Below are 18,645 nucleotides of genomic sequence, written 5' to 3' on the forward strand. Positions count from 1 at the left end.
TGGACCTTGTTTCAAATGGAAGGGAGAGGGATCTCTGTTTTACCTATTTTTTTGGATGATCAGAATGCTGAAAATAATCCATCACAAAATGACTTCAGTAAAGTGGCTGCATCAAAACATTATGGGGGATCCCTTGGTGGCTCAATGGTTTAGTGCCTGCCTTCAGCCCAGGGCGTGATCCTGGAGACCCAGGATCAAGTCCCACAACAGGCTCCCTGCATGGAGCCTGCTTCTCCCTCTGCCTGTGTCTGCCTCTCTCTGTCTCTCTGTGTCTCTCATGAATAAATAAATAAAATCTTTAAACACACACACACACACACACACACACAAAAAAAACCCCACACACGCAAAAAAAAAAAAAAAAAAAAAAAACCACCAGTATGTACCCTGAAAAAAAAGCAGGACACAGAAAGGCTCAAATTTAAATTTTCTGATCCAGTCCTTTTCTTAATAGAAATGTGAACCGGTTGAGACTGGATCCTTGCCTCCTCTATCCTTACCTGAAATCTCGTTTTCTTGCCCTTTACCACTTAATCTCCTGAGCCCAGTTCCCCTCCAATGCTGAAGAACAGCCGTCAAGCCCTTTATCAGTGAACAGCGTGGTATTACCTGAGCCTCACCCTGGAGCAGGTGTGTGTGGCCTTACCAATAAATATCAGATAAATCCCTTGGCATGGATTTATTTTTCTTCTTAATAATATAATCATAAAAATTAGTCAGACTTATTGAGCATTTATTATGGGCAAAAACTGTATTACTTGCTTTACATATAGCTTATCTCACTTACTCTTCACTACTACCATTTGAAGTAGGAAAACTATGAATCAGAGAAAATAAGTGATTTACTCAGGGTAAAGGAAGAGTTCAGAATGAAGTGCTTTCCCTAAGTTTGCTCCTTGCAGAGGCAGAACGGAAGTATAATAAATGCCATTAGGATTATCTCTAATGTGGGAACAACTGTCTGCAAGTCCAGGTTAGGCAGATAATCCATCAGTTCACCTGAATACAGGTCCCCCACTCGCTATACCCTAAAGGCAAAGACTATAATCCATTCACTACTGAGTCCCCAAAACAGTGATCCTAGTAAAGCAAAAATGCTCTTTGGCAACAGGAATGAAGGAGGATGTGAATAACTTCGTGAGCCTATGAATGAATGGATGAACTTATTAATGTGAATAAATGAATAAATGTAGGAACCCTCAGCATGATGATCAGTGCAATAGGAAGAAACTTTTCCAAGTATCATCTACTCCCAGGATCTTCATTGATATCAGACTAGAAGCTCCAATGGGGCAGGGACTACATTGGTCTTATTCATAAGGCTATTCCTAGTTAAGGTGGCACATGCGTGGCACATACTAAAATTTCAATAAACTTTTGTTCTTTTTGATGGACTGACTTACCAGAGGCACTTCCATCAAGAACAAGTAGCCCTACTCTCTGGAGAATGGCAGACAGTGGTTCTCTTCTCAGCCTATGGCTTCTTTTCTGGATAACTCCCGTCTTATCCTTACCTACTTCTTCTTCCCAGAAATCGGTATACTTACTGTTACAAGGACCATTCTTCACCCCATACTTCCACCTGTGGCTTTCTTAAATCTGATTAGCATACAAGTTAAGCCGAGAAACACTTTATAGAACCGATTCGAATTAGAATCCTGCACTGTTACTGTTGGAAGGGGCTTGGAGATCATGTCTTTTCAGAGATGAGAATGAGGATGTATAAACAAGTGGTCCAGGCTCACCGCAAAGACAAGCATAGAGGCCACTTCTGCCTCTCAGTCCAGCGCTTGGGGTGGCCCACAGCACTGCCATTTCCATAGCTGCCTTCATGTGTTCGCGTTGGCCCCATCAGAGCAAGAATGGTAACTCAACAGTAAACTCAGCATACACCATATCATTGTTTTTTGTTTTATTTTGTGCTTTAGTTTTTTATCAATAATACACGCAGAATTAGAAAACACCCAAAAACCAGACATGAGAAGCTCGCCATCACCACCTTCTGGCCCACCACTGGCAATGAATCCAAAGGCAGCTCAACTACCGTCACATGAATGAAAACTGATCACACAGGGGTCTTTGGGGTTTTTAGTGCTATCCCTCCCCTAACACTGGAAAGCTAAGTTGTGATGTGAAGCAAGAATGTTGAATATAAAACCCTGTGTTAAAAAAAAAAAAAACAATCACAGAACTTGGACTTTAATCATAAAGATCATTTTACCAAAGCATATTTTTAAAAGGCTGTGAAACATTATGCAACGTTTGCATGGTTTAATTATGAGTTTAGAAAAGCCTAGCACAACTTTTTCACTACAGTAAAACATGACAGAGCATGAATCATGGCATAATACTTTATGCTTACTGTGGTTTTAGACACAGGGTTAGGGGTGCTGGGCTGTCTACACAGCGAGCCATGAATTACTGAACCGCAATTCACACCCCAGAGGGCTTTATGACAATTATAAAACCTCTTTTGTTTGCTTCTTAAATGATTAAAATATTTGACTACTATATATTCACCTAGCAAATGTGTCTATCTAGGATATATGCATGTCTTACAAAAATATCTGAGCCTGTAGTTTATTTTTCACTTGGAGCAAAATACTTGTAGTAATATGGGAATATTGAACAATCAGCTATTGCTCCTTGCTTTCGATTATTGGAAACATTATCACTGGTGAGGCTGCGCGGAATCTTTGACTGTAGTTGATCATTCATTTCCACTGAGTTTAGAATGGACCAGCTCTCTTATGCTTTGCCTTCTGTTCAAATTCTCCAAAGTATAGAATGGAACAAGGACCTTTCCTTAATATTAGATTTCAGAGATTCTAAGTTAAAATATTTGTCCAGATTTTTCCAACTTAAAAACTGAGTTATTTTAAAGAAGAGAAAAGAAAGAAATCGATCCATATGAGGGAAAGTGGGGAGGGGCAGGCAGAAAAAGAGGGAAGGAAGACCTGGATCATCAAACCCAATTCGGTTATCCATTCACTCTGACGGCTTCAGATAGAAACGGCAAACCTGAACTGCTGGAAATGAAAAGCCCCTGGAGGAACCAGAACTGAATATTTTATAACAAGAATAACTCACTTCTTTATGTCCTGGCACATACACAGCCTGCATCCAGTATTTTCCTGAGGAACATTGCTCTTTCTAGATTCACCCCCAGCTGCATGCAGCCCTGGCTGTGAAGAACTCTGGGAGCCAGCGTAGTTCGCTGTCACCTTAGTGGTCCAGAGAGAAGGTGGGACCCAAAGAGAAAAATCAGTGTTTAGCCCTAAAGAAATGGAAGGCTATCTTGTGGTGAGACTGTGTTCCATTTAACTTTTCTTACACATATTGCCTAGGATCAGAGGGTTTGTTTGGTTTCTTCTTCTCCTTTTCATCTGCAGTGTGATGCTTTTGAAAACAAAGACTCCTATGAATGCTGGAGTCAAATTCACAAAATCCTTTTTACCTAAATCTTCTGAAGTCAGAGTTTTGTCTCTTCTCTCTCCCAGTCCTCATTTAATGGCCATCTATAAAATACTTGCTCAACATTCTGCCCTTTAAACGTTGCAGACGTGAGGTCTTGAAAAGGTGCGGGACACCTGTCGGTCTGGGTTGGTAGAGCCAGCTCTCTACTGCTGCGCTTGTGAACTAGTCCTCAGACCTCATCACCAGCCTCTTAGTCGGATCTTCTTTTCTAAATTCTTTGGGAGGGGATTCACCTAAATAGATGATATTTAAAAGCCCTTGGGGTATTTTTGCCAAAGGTACCAAAACAAACAAACAAAACCAAAACTCTGTGTTCTTTCTTGCTTACTGAGTACAGATGGATAGATGATCCACCTGAGTTTATAAAATGTTTCTGAGGATGAAAATTGTCTCTTGGTAAAGCTGAAACTGTCTGGGCAGTTGATACGTGCTATAGTTCAATAGGTAACGTTAACACTTCTACCTGGAAAGCATATTCAACTTCACCCCATCACTATTAGCATGATTAAATCAGATCTTTGGAAGGAACAGTTATGAGAGGAAAATATTCAAGAATCCCACATAGACTATATTTCAGTATCTCTGTGGAGAAGGAGATGGAAATCATCAAACAAAAGCAAATACTTGGACTTACTAAACACTGGTCAACAGGCCACAGGCACGTATAATATATTTAAACAAAGAGGATCAGCTTTTAATTAAAAGACTTTTTTTTTTTTTTCTTAAATCCCACCCCACTCTACATATGACTGACCTGTCTGATTCTCTGCAGACACAAGGCAGATCCAGCCATCCCCACCATGGTCCTATGATCAATCCTACCAGTACCTGGGATCAATCGCCTCCCCTTCCGTACACCCAGCAACACCCATCTCACCTGGACGGGCCAGCGGCATGACAACCCTCTCTGCAGAGCTTTCCAGTCGACTCACAAGTAAGCTGCTTGAACCCACCCTTTGAAGTCAAGCTAGAGTGGAAGGTTCGAGAGACTGGAGATGCGTAAAGGGGTTGGTCGTTTTGGGGGGTAAAAACCGGTTTAAAGACAAGGTTGTCTAAGGCCCGTGCCCATTCACTGATTTTTCCTGACACCTAGGGACAGGGATTATGAATGTGAAGGCAGACGTGGATTCTTTGGGCATCTGGGGGCTGCTCACATGTGGCAGACAAAGGCAACAGCTGGAGTGTTAATAACATAGCAGGCCAAAGTAATCAGCTTCTAACTCAGATGGGGCTGTCCCATCTGATGGTGGCGAGCGTTCACAGGTCATGTGAACAAAACCCTGGCGTACCTATGGAATGGGAAGCGGCTACACCCCAAAAAGAGACATTTCGAACTAAGAGCTGTTCATACCAGATTAGGGGAACAGAATGGAAAGCTCGGGTGTCGTGGTTAGCATAATTGTTGTTAATACGAGCTCATTAAATATTAGTCATTTAACCTATGAGACCTTTGGGCTTGGCACTCACCTATGCTCGTGGGCAGGGAATTGGAGTTAGAGAAAATTTTCTTTGTTGAAAGCAAAAGGAGAAACTCCCTGTTTGGAGCTTTGAAATTGGAGCTGGACCAAACTGTGAAAATACTTCAGAGAACGTCAGCATTATGAAGCCTGCAGACACACACTTCGTTATGTGTGGGGAGGAGGGTGGTTGTTTTTGCTTTTCAGCTCTTGAGATCAGATTATAGTAGATTAGGGGGCAGGCAAAAGGGCAGAGGTGTCACGTCTGCCATTCTAAATGTTGTATAATGTGGTGTTTTCCAAATAGTTGTGATTACTTGAGATTTCACTCAATGCTTTGGCCTCTTCCCGGAGCTTCTCACCAGCACCACCACTGGCCCCAGATGGGGCCAGAGAATTCTTTGTTTTGGGGGGCTGTCCTGTGCACTGTGGGGTATTCAGCAGCATCTCTGGCCTCTAGATGTGGCAAGAGGCCCCCTCCTCCACATCAAGACAACCAAAAAATGTCTCCAGACATTGCCAAATATCCAGAGGGCCAAACCTGCCCCCCAGTCGAGAACCACCACCTTTGAGTATTCTTAGGTACCATACAGTAAAATGGGAAAGACAACTGAGTTGCCCACTTTTTGTATTAATGCCAACATTTCCAGGGCACCTGCTGGGCTGCAGAGTTGAGGAAGTTGCATAAGGATTATGACGTCTGTCCAGTGTGTTGTTTCAGAAATTCTGTTTCCTCAGACCAAATTGATTCCAAAGGCACTTGTCAACTTTTATTGATTCTTCTCCGTGGCACTGCTTTGCTCGCTGCCTCTAAAACAATTACTGTTTTCCTTGGTTATGTGCCTACTGTGGGTCCCTTGGAATTTATTACGTAAGACTTTTAATTTGGTCAGCACCCAAGATACGCACCTTATACTTTCCAGAGCTCTAGGGGGGCAGCTGCTCCAACTGACCAGTGTTAAGATGTGAGGGCAACTCTTTTTTTTTTTTTTAAAGGAATCAGTCATGTGCACTCCCAAGTCTCCCATGTTCTGTTACACTTCTGAACAACCAGGACCTCAATTACCCAAGGAGTAAGGAAGGACGTTTTGTGGCATTGAGGGTGTAAAGTACACAAAAGTCACGTCCCATTTCAGCACCCAAAAATGATCCTCCCTTGTCTTGGAGGGAGGGCCAGAGAGAATTCCAGATGAGCTTTCCCCAGTGGCAGAGAAAGGCATGGGAGACTGCTCTTCCACTTGGCAGATCTCCCTCTGAGAAATCAAGCCCGGAGTGCGGGCCTGAGAAGCGTTGTCATATGCCTGGGGGCAGTAGGGGGTTGCGACACATAAAAGAGAAGTGGCTGCCCGGCTGCCAGCTTTGAGAACCTGACACTGCTCTGCGTCTGCTTTTCCTTTTAATCCCGCCCCAGAGCTCTGTGTTCTGGCCCACACCCCAGCCCCCAGCCCCACCTGGACTTCCTTCTGCACGGGGGACTTGCGCTCTGTCTCTTTCTCTCTTTCCTTTGCAGACAGTCTCCACACCTTGTCTGAAAAGACATGTCATCTAGAGGTTTTCCTTTATTTTTTTTTCTTTTAAAAAAAAAATTAATGTTTAGCTGCCAACCTGGGCGACAGACAGCATGCATTAATCTGAGTCATGCAAAAGATCCTTTTAAGGCAGCCATTATCTGCTCAGGCTGTTTAATCCTTTGGGGGCCAGTGGGAGGGGCTGAGGTAGGACAGCTTTCATCCATGTCAAGCTGCAGAACGAACACTTGAGCTGTCATGGCAAATATTTAGCCCCATCAGTGGGGAAACATTTCCAACTAAAATACCTGAACCTCCTAATCCCTAGATTTCCTACCCTTTAAAAGCTCCCTGTGAACATCGGGGGTCTCCACCCCCACACGCTATTGAGTAAGGGGGCCCCGGGCCCAGCCAAAGGGACAAATGGGCTATAGACAGGTGGGGTGAATGGTGCATGACAGTGGGGCTTGGTAGGAAATGTCGGACTGGACATAAAAATGGAAACAAATATATGTGAATAGATCATTTGAATCAGAACATAATAAAGGGCTGAAGCCCTTTTATTATCAAAATGTGTAGGAAAACTATTTTGACCAAATGGACGGTCTTGCGTCGACTGGCACTGGTACCACGTAGATAGGAGCATCACAAGCAGTATTGGAGATCTTTCAGATATCCTGCCCACAAGTGAAAGAACTATTTTCCCCTGACAGCTGAGACCATAACATCATTCCATTACTTATGTCCGTGACCAGCCGCGGACTCGCTCGGGATTACGGTAACTTGGTGCCATCACATTACCACGTAGTAGCTGGAACAGACTGGAGAGCATGTCCAGACATCACCATGAAACAGGGTGACCTTTCATTCATTTTCCAGTGGATTCACCTTTTTGTCTCAGGGCAAGTGAAGCAAGAGGAATCATGGGCGGAGTCATTAATTTGTGTGCAGAGTATTGCATCAGATGCCAACAAATTGATTGTATTTGCCTAATGCTCGTCCTCCTACCTCGGCTTTTCCCTTGACTATAGAAATCTAGCTGGAAAAATGGAATCAAGCTTCCTGTCACAGCTCTCTGTGTGAGCAAAAACAAGTGACACAGAGCTTGCTCACAGACCGCCCCAGTAAGCGGGCAGGGACACACTGTGTGGAATGAGGTGCGGCCTGGCTTGAGGACGAGCTAGAGCGTGGCCGTGGAAGGGCAGCCCTAGAACCACTGTCAGTTTACAACGTTTTCCCTGCCCACATGTCTGCCTGGCTTTGAAACGATTAACAGGAATGTTTGTTTGAAAGTCAGACTCCTGGTTTCCTCATTAGCAGAGAGATTGGCTGCAGACTTTGGTTGTTTCTATAAACTTTAATTACCTCTCTGATGAGGACACATTCACCCCAAATTTATAGAAGAGTTCGGAGAGAGGAAAGGGAAGAAGAGCGAGGGGGGAGGAAGAGAGAGAGAGAGAGAGAATGGGAGGGAGGGAGAGGGGGAGGGGGAGAGAGGCAGAGGGAGAGAGAGAGAGAGAGAGAGAGGCAGCAAGAGAATGAGAACACTAGCTCTCCCTGCTGGAATAATAGGCTTGAAATATGAGGAAGTTGATCAACCCCGGATGCCTTCCAAAAACAGATTAATCCACCCTGGTAGCTTTCCTTTCAGAGCAAACTCTTGGCTCTGTCAAGCTTCTCTATGGGCCTGAACACAAAAGGACACAGACCACAAGCCATCCTGAGCTTGGGAGTTATTTTGTATGTTAATTTGAGAGCTTACAAATTTTAAAACATTTAATTCTTGCCTCTGCTGTCTTTGGGGTTTGCTGTTGTAAAGACTATGGTCCTGGCCCAGTCATTTAATGAATAATTCTGAGGAACAGTTACTCCCCCCCCCCCCCCGCCCCCCGACAACATTCTACATCTACAGTGGTGGTTCTCAGTGTGGCGCAGGGGGATTGGACACCCCCCTCCCTACCCCCAGAACATTTGGCAGTGTCTGGAGATATTGTTAGCTGTCACAATGTGGGGTGTGGGGGCACTACTGACATTTGGTGGGCAGGGGCCAAAGATGTTGCCAAACAACCTACAACGCACAGGACAGCCCCCCACTGTTCCAACAAATTACTATCTGGCCCCAAATGTCAATAGTGTCACTGCTGAGAAACCAATCTACAGGACACAGGGAACACTTCCTAGGTACCCAAACCCGCTAGTGGTTCCCAAGGGCAGCCTATGGTTAAGAAAAATGCAGAAGGATGCAATGAAGGCCAAAGCCAGTTTCGGAAACCATAAATGCACAATCCTAACAAAATGAGTTTTCTAGCCAAAGCTCTGCCATTCCTGATGCAACTTCAACATGTGCAAAAATGGAGTAGATAAATCAAAGCCCTGAGGCCATTTGTGTTAACAAATCAATGAACCAGTGTGAGAGAATACCAGGTGAAACTGGGGCTATATTTTTCTAAAAATGTGGAAGCAGTCTAAAGGTACACGTGGGGGAGGAAGAGTGGTGCTGATAGTCATTGACATTCACACGGTCACTACTACAACATGCATTAGGTGGAATCATAAGAAATTGCCAGGGTTTTTTTTGTTTTTTTTTATAAATTTATTTTTTATTGGTGTTCAATTTGCCAACATATAGAATTACACCCAGTGCTCATCCCATCAAGTGCCCCCCTCAGTGCCTGTCACCCAGTCACCCCCACCCCGGCCCTTCTCCCCTTCCACCACCCCTAGTTCGTTTCCCAGAGTTAGAAGTCTCTCATGTTCTGTCTCCCTTTCTGATATTTCCCACTTATTTTTTTTTGTTTTTTTTTAAGATTTTATTTATTTATTCACATCAGACACAGAGAGGCAGAGGGAGAAGCGGGCTCCCTGTGGGGAGTCCAATGTGAGACTCCATCCCAGGACCCCCGGGGTCATGCCCTGAGCTAAAGGCAGACACTCAACCACCGAGCCACCCAGGCGTCCCCAGAAATTGCCAATTCTTAATTATCTGAGACCTACAGAAACAGCAGTTTCCTATGATACAACCTAAATACTATGTATAATGTACTACGGTGTTTTATACATTAACACTATAACACAGGGGATCCCTGGGCAGCTCAGCGGTTTAACACCTGCCTTCAGCCCAGGGCATGATCCCGGAGTCCTGGGATCGAGTCCTGCATCGGGCCCCCTGCATAAAGCCTGCTTCTCCCTCTGCCTGTCTCTCTCTCTCTCTCTCTCTCTCGCTTTCTCTGTCTCTCATGAGTAAATAAAATCTTAAAAAAAAAAAAACACTATATCACAGTATCATGTTACATGTGATATATTCTATTAGTATTAATCTACTGATGCATCCATTACATTAATATCATATACTTTTACGATTTACACGTTATAACTATATTAATATCACAGTTTACATTTCTATCCATGTTGGCACATTAATATGTTGATCATAGAGGGCTGGCAAACACTTTCCTGTGAAGGGCCAGGCACTCAATCCCTCAGCCTTTCCGGGTCCTATAGGGTCGGCCTGTGGTCGCCCTGTGTCAGGACTACTCCCCCGCACTGCGGCAGTGCCTCCAGACCAGCGACCCTGGCACCTCACACAACGAGTGAGGCTCATTCCAACGACACTTCACCAACAGCCACTGATAAGTAGAATCTCACCTTTTCCACGTCAGGAAAATTACTTTTGACATTTTATTTAAATTCACTTTACCTTGGGCAGCCCGGGTGGCTCAGCGGTTTAGCGCCTGCCTTCGGCCCAGGGCGTGATCCTGGAGACCCGGGGTCGAGTCCCGCGTCGGGCTCCCTGCGTGGAGCCTGCTTCTCCCTCTGCCTGGGTCTCTCATGAATAAATAAAATATTAAAAAAAAAAAATCACCTTGCCAACATGGAGTAGAACACCCGGGGCTCACCCCATCACGTGCCCTCCTTCAGCGCCCGTCACCCAGTTACCTCACCCCCTCGCCCACCAACCTCTCCACAGCCCTTTGTTCCCCAGACTCGGAGGGGCCTCTCACGGTCTGTCTAGGTCAGGAAATACTCTTCTTTTCACTTTTTTCAACCACGTTATTAGAGGCGCTCATTCTCAGCTCGGTGGCGACCCAAGCCGGGTGTGCCAACCCCGTCATGGCCTCGACCTTACCCGTGCCGTATCCACGGATCTATTCTGTGTCACGGCGCAGTGCTTCACATTCTAGAACCCTGTAATGCCCTGAGCCTACACCGCCTCACGCGACCGCGCGCCCCGCAGGCGCAGCGCCATCACCGCAGACCCTCACAGCCCCTCGGCGCCCCCTAGCATGCTGGGTAGGCGGCCTCCCTTCCGGGCCGGGCCAGCGGCATTCTGGGTAACCCGCCCGTGGGCGGGGCCGTGGGCGGGGCCACACGCGGGAGGGGCGGGGCCTCCCTCGCTCCCGCCTCACGCTCTTTTCTCACCTGTTCCCCCCTCCACCCCCCACCCCTGCAGCGGCGCCCGACCTGACGGCCTTCGGCGACCCGCGCCAGTTCCCCGCGCTGCCCTCCATCTCAGACCCTCGCATGCACTACCCCGGCGCCTTCACCTACTCCCCGACGCCCGTCACGTCGGGCATCGGCATCGGCATGTCGGCCATGAGCTCGGCCACGCGCTACCACACGTACCTGCCGCCGCCCTACCCCGGCTCGTCGCAGGCGCAGGGCGGCCCCTTCCAGGCCAGCTCGCCGTCCTACCACCTGTACTACGGCGCCTCGGCGGGCTCCTACCAGTTCTCCATGGTGGGCGGCGAGCGCTCGCCGCCGCGCATCCTGCCGCCCTGCACCAACGCGTCCACGGGCTCGGCGCTGCTCAACCCCAGCCTCCCGAACCAGAGCGACGTGGTGGAGGCCGAGGGCAGCCACAGCAACTCGCCCACCAACATGGCGCCCGCCGCGCGCCTCGAGGAGGCCGTGTGGCGGCCCTACTGAGGGGCTCGGAGCCTCGGCGGCGTCGGCGTCGGCGTCGGCGTCGGCGTCGGCGGGGACTGCGCTCGGGGTCTCGCCCCGCCCCCGGCCCGGCCCCGGCCCCGCTGCGCCCCCTGCGCCCCCTGCGCCCCCGGGGCCCTCGGCTCGCCTCCTCCCAACCTGACCCCACCTGGGGCTGGCTGCCCGCTTCGCCAGCGCGGACGCGTCCTAAGGCAAAACAGGAAGATTCCCGGAGGGAAACTGTGAATGCTTCTGATTTAGCGATGCTGTGAATAAAAGAAAGATTTTATACCCTTGACTTCACTTTTTAACCAAGTTGTTTATTCCAAAGAGTGGAATTTGGGGTGGGGGGGGGGGTGGGGGCGGGTGGGGGCGGGGAAAGGCAACTCCTCCTGTTTGGTATCTAATTTCATATTTTTTAATTTTCTTTTCCAGCACCTTATAAATTGCAAAATGCGTATTTGCATTTGGGGTGATATATACATATATACATATATGTGTGTGTATATATATATATATATTTGAGCTTGCTTCCTTCTTGCTTTGACAATTGAAAGAAATATGATTCCTTTTTCTGTAAGTTTTATTTAACTTTTTCTTTTGGACTTTAGTGTGGTTGTTTTGTTGTTTTTCTTTTTTTTTTTTTCTTTTTTTTTTTTTTTTTTTTTGAGAAACAGCTACAGCTTTGGGTCATTTTCAACTACTGTATTCCCACAAGGAATCCCTAGATATTTATGTATCTTGATGTTTAGACACTTACTTATGTGTTGATACTTTTTTATTATTTAAATGTACTTATATTAAGAAGAAAAATATCAAGTACTACATTTTTTGTTTTTTTTTTGTTTTTTTTCGTAGTAGCCAAAGTTCAATGTATCACATTGAAGAAGGCTGGGGGGAAAAAAGGGGGTGGGCAATGTGATGACTTGGTTATCTAAATATTGTTTACATTAAACTCCCTTTCATGTTAATCAAACGAGTTGGTAGCTAATGCAGCAATGTTTTTAATACGCTTTTTAGATACTGAGGGTCACTTGAAGGATCTGAAGTATGGAATTTTTTGCCAAGCTCAACCAAGGGTCTCCTATCTGACTCCCTCCCTTTAAACAGAGAAGGTCAAGTCTGGTTCCAAGGAGGTTCAGGAAGATGCCAATGATTGCACCTCTGGAGAGGATTTATTTTCTGCCTAGGGGTTTGCTCCCTCCACGGGCTCTTGATAATTTCAGACATGCTTTGTTACGAATGAATCCAAAGTAAGCTATGTGGAAGAGCAGAATCCACATGGAAACCAAATGAATGGATTTATGGGTTCCTTAACTGCCCCCTCCTGGAGTAGTAAGGAGATCGTCTGAATCCAGAGTTCAGATTTTTTTAGCTCCAAGAAAATACTCCTATTTGATACAGTACCTGTTCATGGATGCAGAACAAAACTTGTGGCTGTCCCCCAAGGCTGGGAGTGGAAGAAACTAGACTGGATGCCTTTGATGCCTGAAGGTCTCCAGCTGAATTTTCGTAGGGTGGGCCCAGAAGCAGACCCGAACAGGATAGTTTTCCTCTGTGTGCCTCATGGAGTCACCTGGGAAAGCACTGTCCCACCTGTGCCGGACCCCATCCCATGCTGCTCGTTCACCACCCATCTTTGCGTTGCTCTCACCAGGCTGAGACCCTACCTAATGGGGTATGTGCACTTTTATCCGTGCATCAGCATGACAGGAAAGATTCATGTCACTGCTGCCCATGGCTACAATTCAAAAGTATCCAATGTCACTGTAAATTTTATGGCACTATTTTTATTGGAGAATTTGGTCAGAATGCAGTTGTTGTACAACTCGTAAATACTAACTGCTGATTTTGACATATGCGTGCTCAAAATGATTTGGTTGTTATTTAATGTACCTCTTAAATTAGTTGAAATTATTTCAGGTCAACTCTGAAGAGTATTTGAAAGCAGGACTTCGGAACAGTGTTTGATTTTTATTTTATAAATTTAAGGATTCAAATTAGAAAGATCTTTGGCTGCAGGCAGCAAAACAGCTGGTCTTATTTAAAAACAACTTGTTTTTGAGTTTTCTTATATATATATATTGATTATTTGTTTTACACAGATGCAGTAGCACTTTGGTAAGAAAGAGTAAAGCAGTTTGTGTTGTCAGGTCATTCTTATCTAGAAAAGAGCTAAAACGAATCCTGGAGAAACTCCGTATATTCATTTCCATTTTAGACATGATTCTTTCTCCACGATTCAACTTGACGCTTTATTCTGTGTTACATTTTTGCAGCAAAATTACCCTTAAATGTCAGCAAATTTAAATTTTTTTTTTATTTCTGAAAAGGACCTTTAGCCCCTTGACCCCAAATCGAACTTAAGTGTTCTTTTCAGCACATGTTGCCATATCTGACCTGACAAAATGTTGGGGGAAAATGAAGGAAAAAAATTTTCTATTTTTCAGTTCATTTCTGGTACCTGAAGATACTCCAACTCAAAACCAGCCTAATGCCCTAGAAGGGGGTCAGATAATACTTCACAGTGAATCTCCACTCTCAATGGCATGTGTATGAGGAGGGCGTGTCACTTTGTTGTAGACCTACTGGTTTGGCCATCCAGTTTCACAAACCCTCACCAGCATAGGTAGTACTTAATAGTTCCAGAAAAAACTAAAGCAAACGTTAGCTGTTTTGGAGATAGGCCTCACGTCACACTTAATGCTTACCACCACCACCACCACCACCCCCCACCCCCGAAAAATTGCATTCATTGCCTTCAGGTAAATTAAGGTGGTCCTTTAATCAAGGAGACCCTTAAGCCAATAATGTAACTGGATGTATCTGGGAGCATTGGTCCAAGAGAAGAACAATTAAATAAGCCATTTCTACTGCTTGTTCATGCCTTTATTTATAATTTTAACATGGACATGTATTTTAATTCTTTTTGGTTTACTCACTATATTTCTTATATGACTTATATTTCTTATATGACATATTTCTTTCCTTCTCTGGACCCCTAATATCTCCCTCTGTTTCTCTTCCCCTCCCTCCGCCAAATCTCTTCTCACTCCTCCATCCTCTCACTTTATATAAGGAGACAGCACACACACCCCTAAGTTCACACCAAATGTCCAGAAGCGAGGAGCTACAACTGTTGTCCAGAACAACAGTTCCCCTCCCTTTACATAAAGGAGCATGGTGAGTCAGCCTTTCTCCTGCTCGTCGTGGGTTTCTTCCAGCAGAACAGAGACATTGCCAACCATTTTGGATCTGCTTGCTGTCCAAGTGCAGCAACAGAAGCCTTCCTGGACAAATTACAATCAGTGAGTTAATAGACAGCCTTTCTGCTGCCTCGCATTTCTGTGCAGATAAACAGAAATGCTCTGATTGGAAAGGAAATGAATGGTTTCACTCAAAAGTCCTGCAATTTAGGATTGCAGGCTTCTGTCCTGAAAGACCTGCTTCCTTTAGGACATTCCGTCCTGGTGATTTTTTTGGTTTTGGTGGGTTTTGTTTTCTGGGAGTACAACATGTTTGGGGTCTTTTATACACGAAAAATCAGTTATAAATAATCACAGAAAACATTTTTTACATCTGAACAAACCTTTTTGTTTACCTACAGTATACAATCGTTTGGGGTTTTTGTCTTGTTTGTTTGGAGTTTTTTCCTTCCCTTTAGCCAGATCAGTATTTATGAGGCTGATCATTTGGCATTTTTTTTTCCTTCCAGAAGAGTTGCATCAACAAAGTTAATTGTATTTATGTATGTAAATAGATTTTAAGCTTCATTATAAAATATTGTTAATACCTGTAATAACTTTTTTTCAATTTTTGTGTGTGTTTCTAAGGACTTTTTCTTATGTTTGCTAAATACTGTAGACAAAAAAAAAATGCTTCTTTCTACTTTGTTTATTTTAGACTTAAAAATGAGCTACTTTTTATTCACTTTTGTAAAGAGCTAATAGCATGGTTCCAATTTTTTTTAAGTTCACTTTTTGTTCTAGGGGAAATGAATGTGCAAAAAAAAAAAACTGTTGGTTATTTGTGCTATTCTGGATGTATAAAAATCAATGGAAAAATAAACTTCCAAATTGAAATGACAGTAAAACACATCTATTGAAAAAGTAACAATGAGAACTGCTGTCCTCCTTGGACAGGCCCCACCTAGTGTCTATTTGTGCAGCAGTTACTGGATCTGTTCACAAAGCATCCTGGAAATTTGTGTGTGCTTTCTTTCTCCCTGGTACTGACATATTGAATACTTCCCGAAAGGGAACTGTCAATCTAGAGGTTTAAACCAGATACGGTATAAGAGAACAGCCCCAGAAGCCCCTCTGCAAGGTGTTTCTAGACAGCACAGGAGAGCAGGCTCTCGGCCGTGTGTGGTCTCCTGCTCGGAGTCAGAGCGGCTCCCCAGCCCCTGCCGGGAGCCTTCCCCTTGCCCAGCCTGTGCAGGGCAGCTGGACTGCTGCTGCCCAGGAACCACTGGAGCCTTACTTTCTTTGTACCACAATTTCTTCTGTAAATCCAATATTATCACTAGTGAATGGCAAATAAACAGTTTGGCAAGTACATACACCATATCACACTGGTGGTGTCTTTTTCTGAGATGGAAGGGCTGGGAAGCCCAAGAAGCCACTGCGACACACAGGAGGACACCGTGAGAGCTCTTCATGGGCTTGCCAGGCTTCAGGCCGACCTTTGTGCCTTCTCCCCTGGTGCGCCTGGCATCCCCTGGCTTCTGAGGCCAGCCTGGCCTCGGTAAAACACAGCCCACCCCTTGGCTCCTGGTGCTGCCTCTTTGGGTATGGAGATAAGTGAAGCATGCTTTAATGCCTGTATAAAAAAATAATAATGATAGTTCAAAAGAACGACGCAGGATTTGCAAACACAGAGCAGAAAGGGTGTCTGTTCAACAGGAGGTCGGTCACCATCCCCAGTCTCCATTTCTTTAAATCGTAGGAGTCAGCCTTGAGTTGTAGTGGGGAGTTCTTTTCAAGTTCCTCCCTCACCACCCCCACTGTGCAAAGCGTTATTTGTACTTCAGTCTCAAGACTGTGTGAACCAAGTTGCCTCCTGGCCAAGAGCCACCAGATAACCCTCCCTTCCCAGTTCTTGTCACTGCCTTCTCATGGTCTTCCATGGTGGGCAGGGTAGCCCCAAAGAAGGTCAGGAACCAGCACATGTGGGATCAAAAGAAATGACTGACTGGAGAAGTAATGGTTAATGAGCAGAGGCAAGAAATGGGCGGGAGGATCAGGTTATATGTGTTCAGAAAGGGAGTCTAGTGGGGCTGCTGAGTGTCCCCTCAGGAGCCAGACTGCCTGGCTTTGAGTTCCAGTCCTGTCTCACGCTGGGAAACAAATTAAACCAGTGGCCTAGCTCTTCTCACCTAATAGAGAGAGACACTCATGCTATCAGTTTGGGGATCTAAACAACTTCATACATGTGAAACATGGAAAAAAGTGTTGGCACGTAATACATGCTCAATAAATGGAAATACACAGAACAATACTGCTCATTATTAAGAACGTAAACAGCATCCAATAAAAAGTTAAAATGCTCTCCACTTCTCCCAATCCATGCCTTGCTGTAACTGTTAACTGGCTCGCATTTGCCATTCCAGACATTCTTCTATACCCATAATATACAGCACATATTTTATCTCACCCATGCAAAAAAGCAGCGTACAATATATATCATTGCACAGCTTTTGCACTTGATATACAACGTGTGTCCTTCAGCCCACTTAGATCTACTTCATTCTTTTTAGTGACTACACTGCATAAATCTGTATGGTTGGACTCATTAGTTTACCCTTTCCTTTCCTGACAGCTGAGGTGACCCCCCGTGTCTTGCTACCGCAACAGTTCTCTGTATATATCTTATGACCTCATGCTTGAAATTTTGTCCATTTAAAAGGAACCGCTAGTTCAAAAACGATTTTGCATTTTGACGGATACCTCCAGAATGCTCTTTCAAAAGGTTTTAATGAATTAGATTTCCAGGGTCAGGGCCATGTGCTAGAAAGCAGAAAAAAGAAAGTTGCCAGATAAATGCTTGATTACCACTGTCTGTAGCAGGGTTTCAAACCAGACCTTAGTGCCAGAGAGATTTTGTACCTTCTGAAGTGCATTCCAGGGGAGGAGTGAATTAAAAATAACAACACACACATAAGTGCTTACTACAAGCCAGGCTCTGGTTTAAGCGCTTCACATACACTAGCTTACTCAATTCTTATAGTGACCCTAAGAAGGTGGAAGGGGGGGATCGCATTTTTATCCCCATTTTGCAGAGAAGGACTCTAAAGTATAATGAGGTCAAGCAATCCACCCAAGTCCTGTAGCTGTTGGTGGAGAAGCCAGGATATGAGCCCCAGCAGCTTTGGTGCAGAACCCCTCACCCTTCATCACCTTCTAGACTGAAGCTCTGAGCAACATTGACATTCATCTATAACCAAGGACGTGAGTAAACCGTCCTGGGTGGCCTTTGCCTTCAAAGAATGCCTACTTCTCACTAGTCTGAAGATTGGAAGGGAGAAATGAGTGCATGAGAGTTTCCAGAAAAGGGGGATCCCAAAGGACTTCCAAAGAAATTGTTCACCCTTAGCTCAATGCTCAAGATCCTGGAGAGTTCCAAGTGAAAAGCCTCATCCCTCCAAGACTGAGTGTGTCAGACAGACCCTGGGAGGCCTGGGTGGAAGCCTCAGCCCTAGTCCTCCACTCCTTCTCAGTTCTGCCCTTCATCTATTTCTTTATTTTTAAGTAAGAAACTGTTTTTTAAAGTCCATCTTAGATTTACAGAGGAGTTGAGCAGATACCACTGAGAGTTTCCATCTCCCCCCTCCCATACCCTCTGAAAGCCCGTCCACCAGCACACAATTTCCCCTATGACTAACGTCTTAAACAGACTATGGTGCATTTGCAACAATTAATGAGCCAATACTGATACCTTTTTATTAACCAAAGTCCACAGTTTATTCTGATTTCCTTAGTTTTCACCTAATGTCCCTGTTTTCCTGTTTCAAGATACTGCATTACGTTTAGTTGTCATGTCTCCCCAGGCTCCTCTTGGCCGTGACATTTTCTTAGACTTCTCTTGTTTGTGAGGATTTTTAAAAATATTTTATTTATTTATTCACGAGAGACAGAGAGAGAGACAGAGCACAAGCAGAGGGAGAAGCAGGGTTCCTGCGGGGAGCCCCATGCGGGACTCAATCCCAGGACCCCGGGATCATGACCTGAGCAGAGATGCTCAACCACTAAGCTATCCAGGTACCCCTATGAGGATTTTTA

General features: G+C 45.1%; 1 protein-coding gene across 2 annotated transcripts in view; it reads left to right on the plus strand.

The window, feature by feature from the left end:
* The window catches only part of RUNX1 (RUNX family transcription factor 1), a 249,926-nt gene extending 238,434 nt beyond the window's left edge, over positions 1 to 11,492 (plus strand). For both annotated transcript variants that reach the window (XM_072740750.1, XM_072740751.1), the window contains 2 exons: positions 4,250 to 4,411; positions 10,893 to 11,492. In XM_072740750.1, coding sequence (XP_072596851.1) covers positions 4,250 to 4,411; positions 10,893 to 11,368 — 638 coding nt within the window. In that variant the 3' untranslated portion in view covers positions 11,369 to 11,492. The remainder of the gene's footprint in view (positions 1 to 4,249; positions 4,412 to 10,892) is intronic.
* Positions 11,493 to 18,645: the final 7,153 nt, after the last annotated feature.

Source organism: Vulpes vulpes, chromosome 15 (assembly GCF_048418805.1).
Source record: "Vulpes vulpes isolate BD-2025 chromosome 15, VulVul3, whole genome shotgun sequence".
NCBI classification, from domain to species: domain Eukaryota; kingdom Metazoa; phylum Chordata; class Mammalia; order Carnivora; family Canidae; genus Vulpes; species Vulpes vulpes.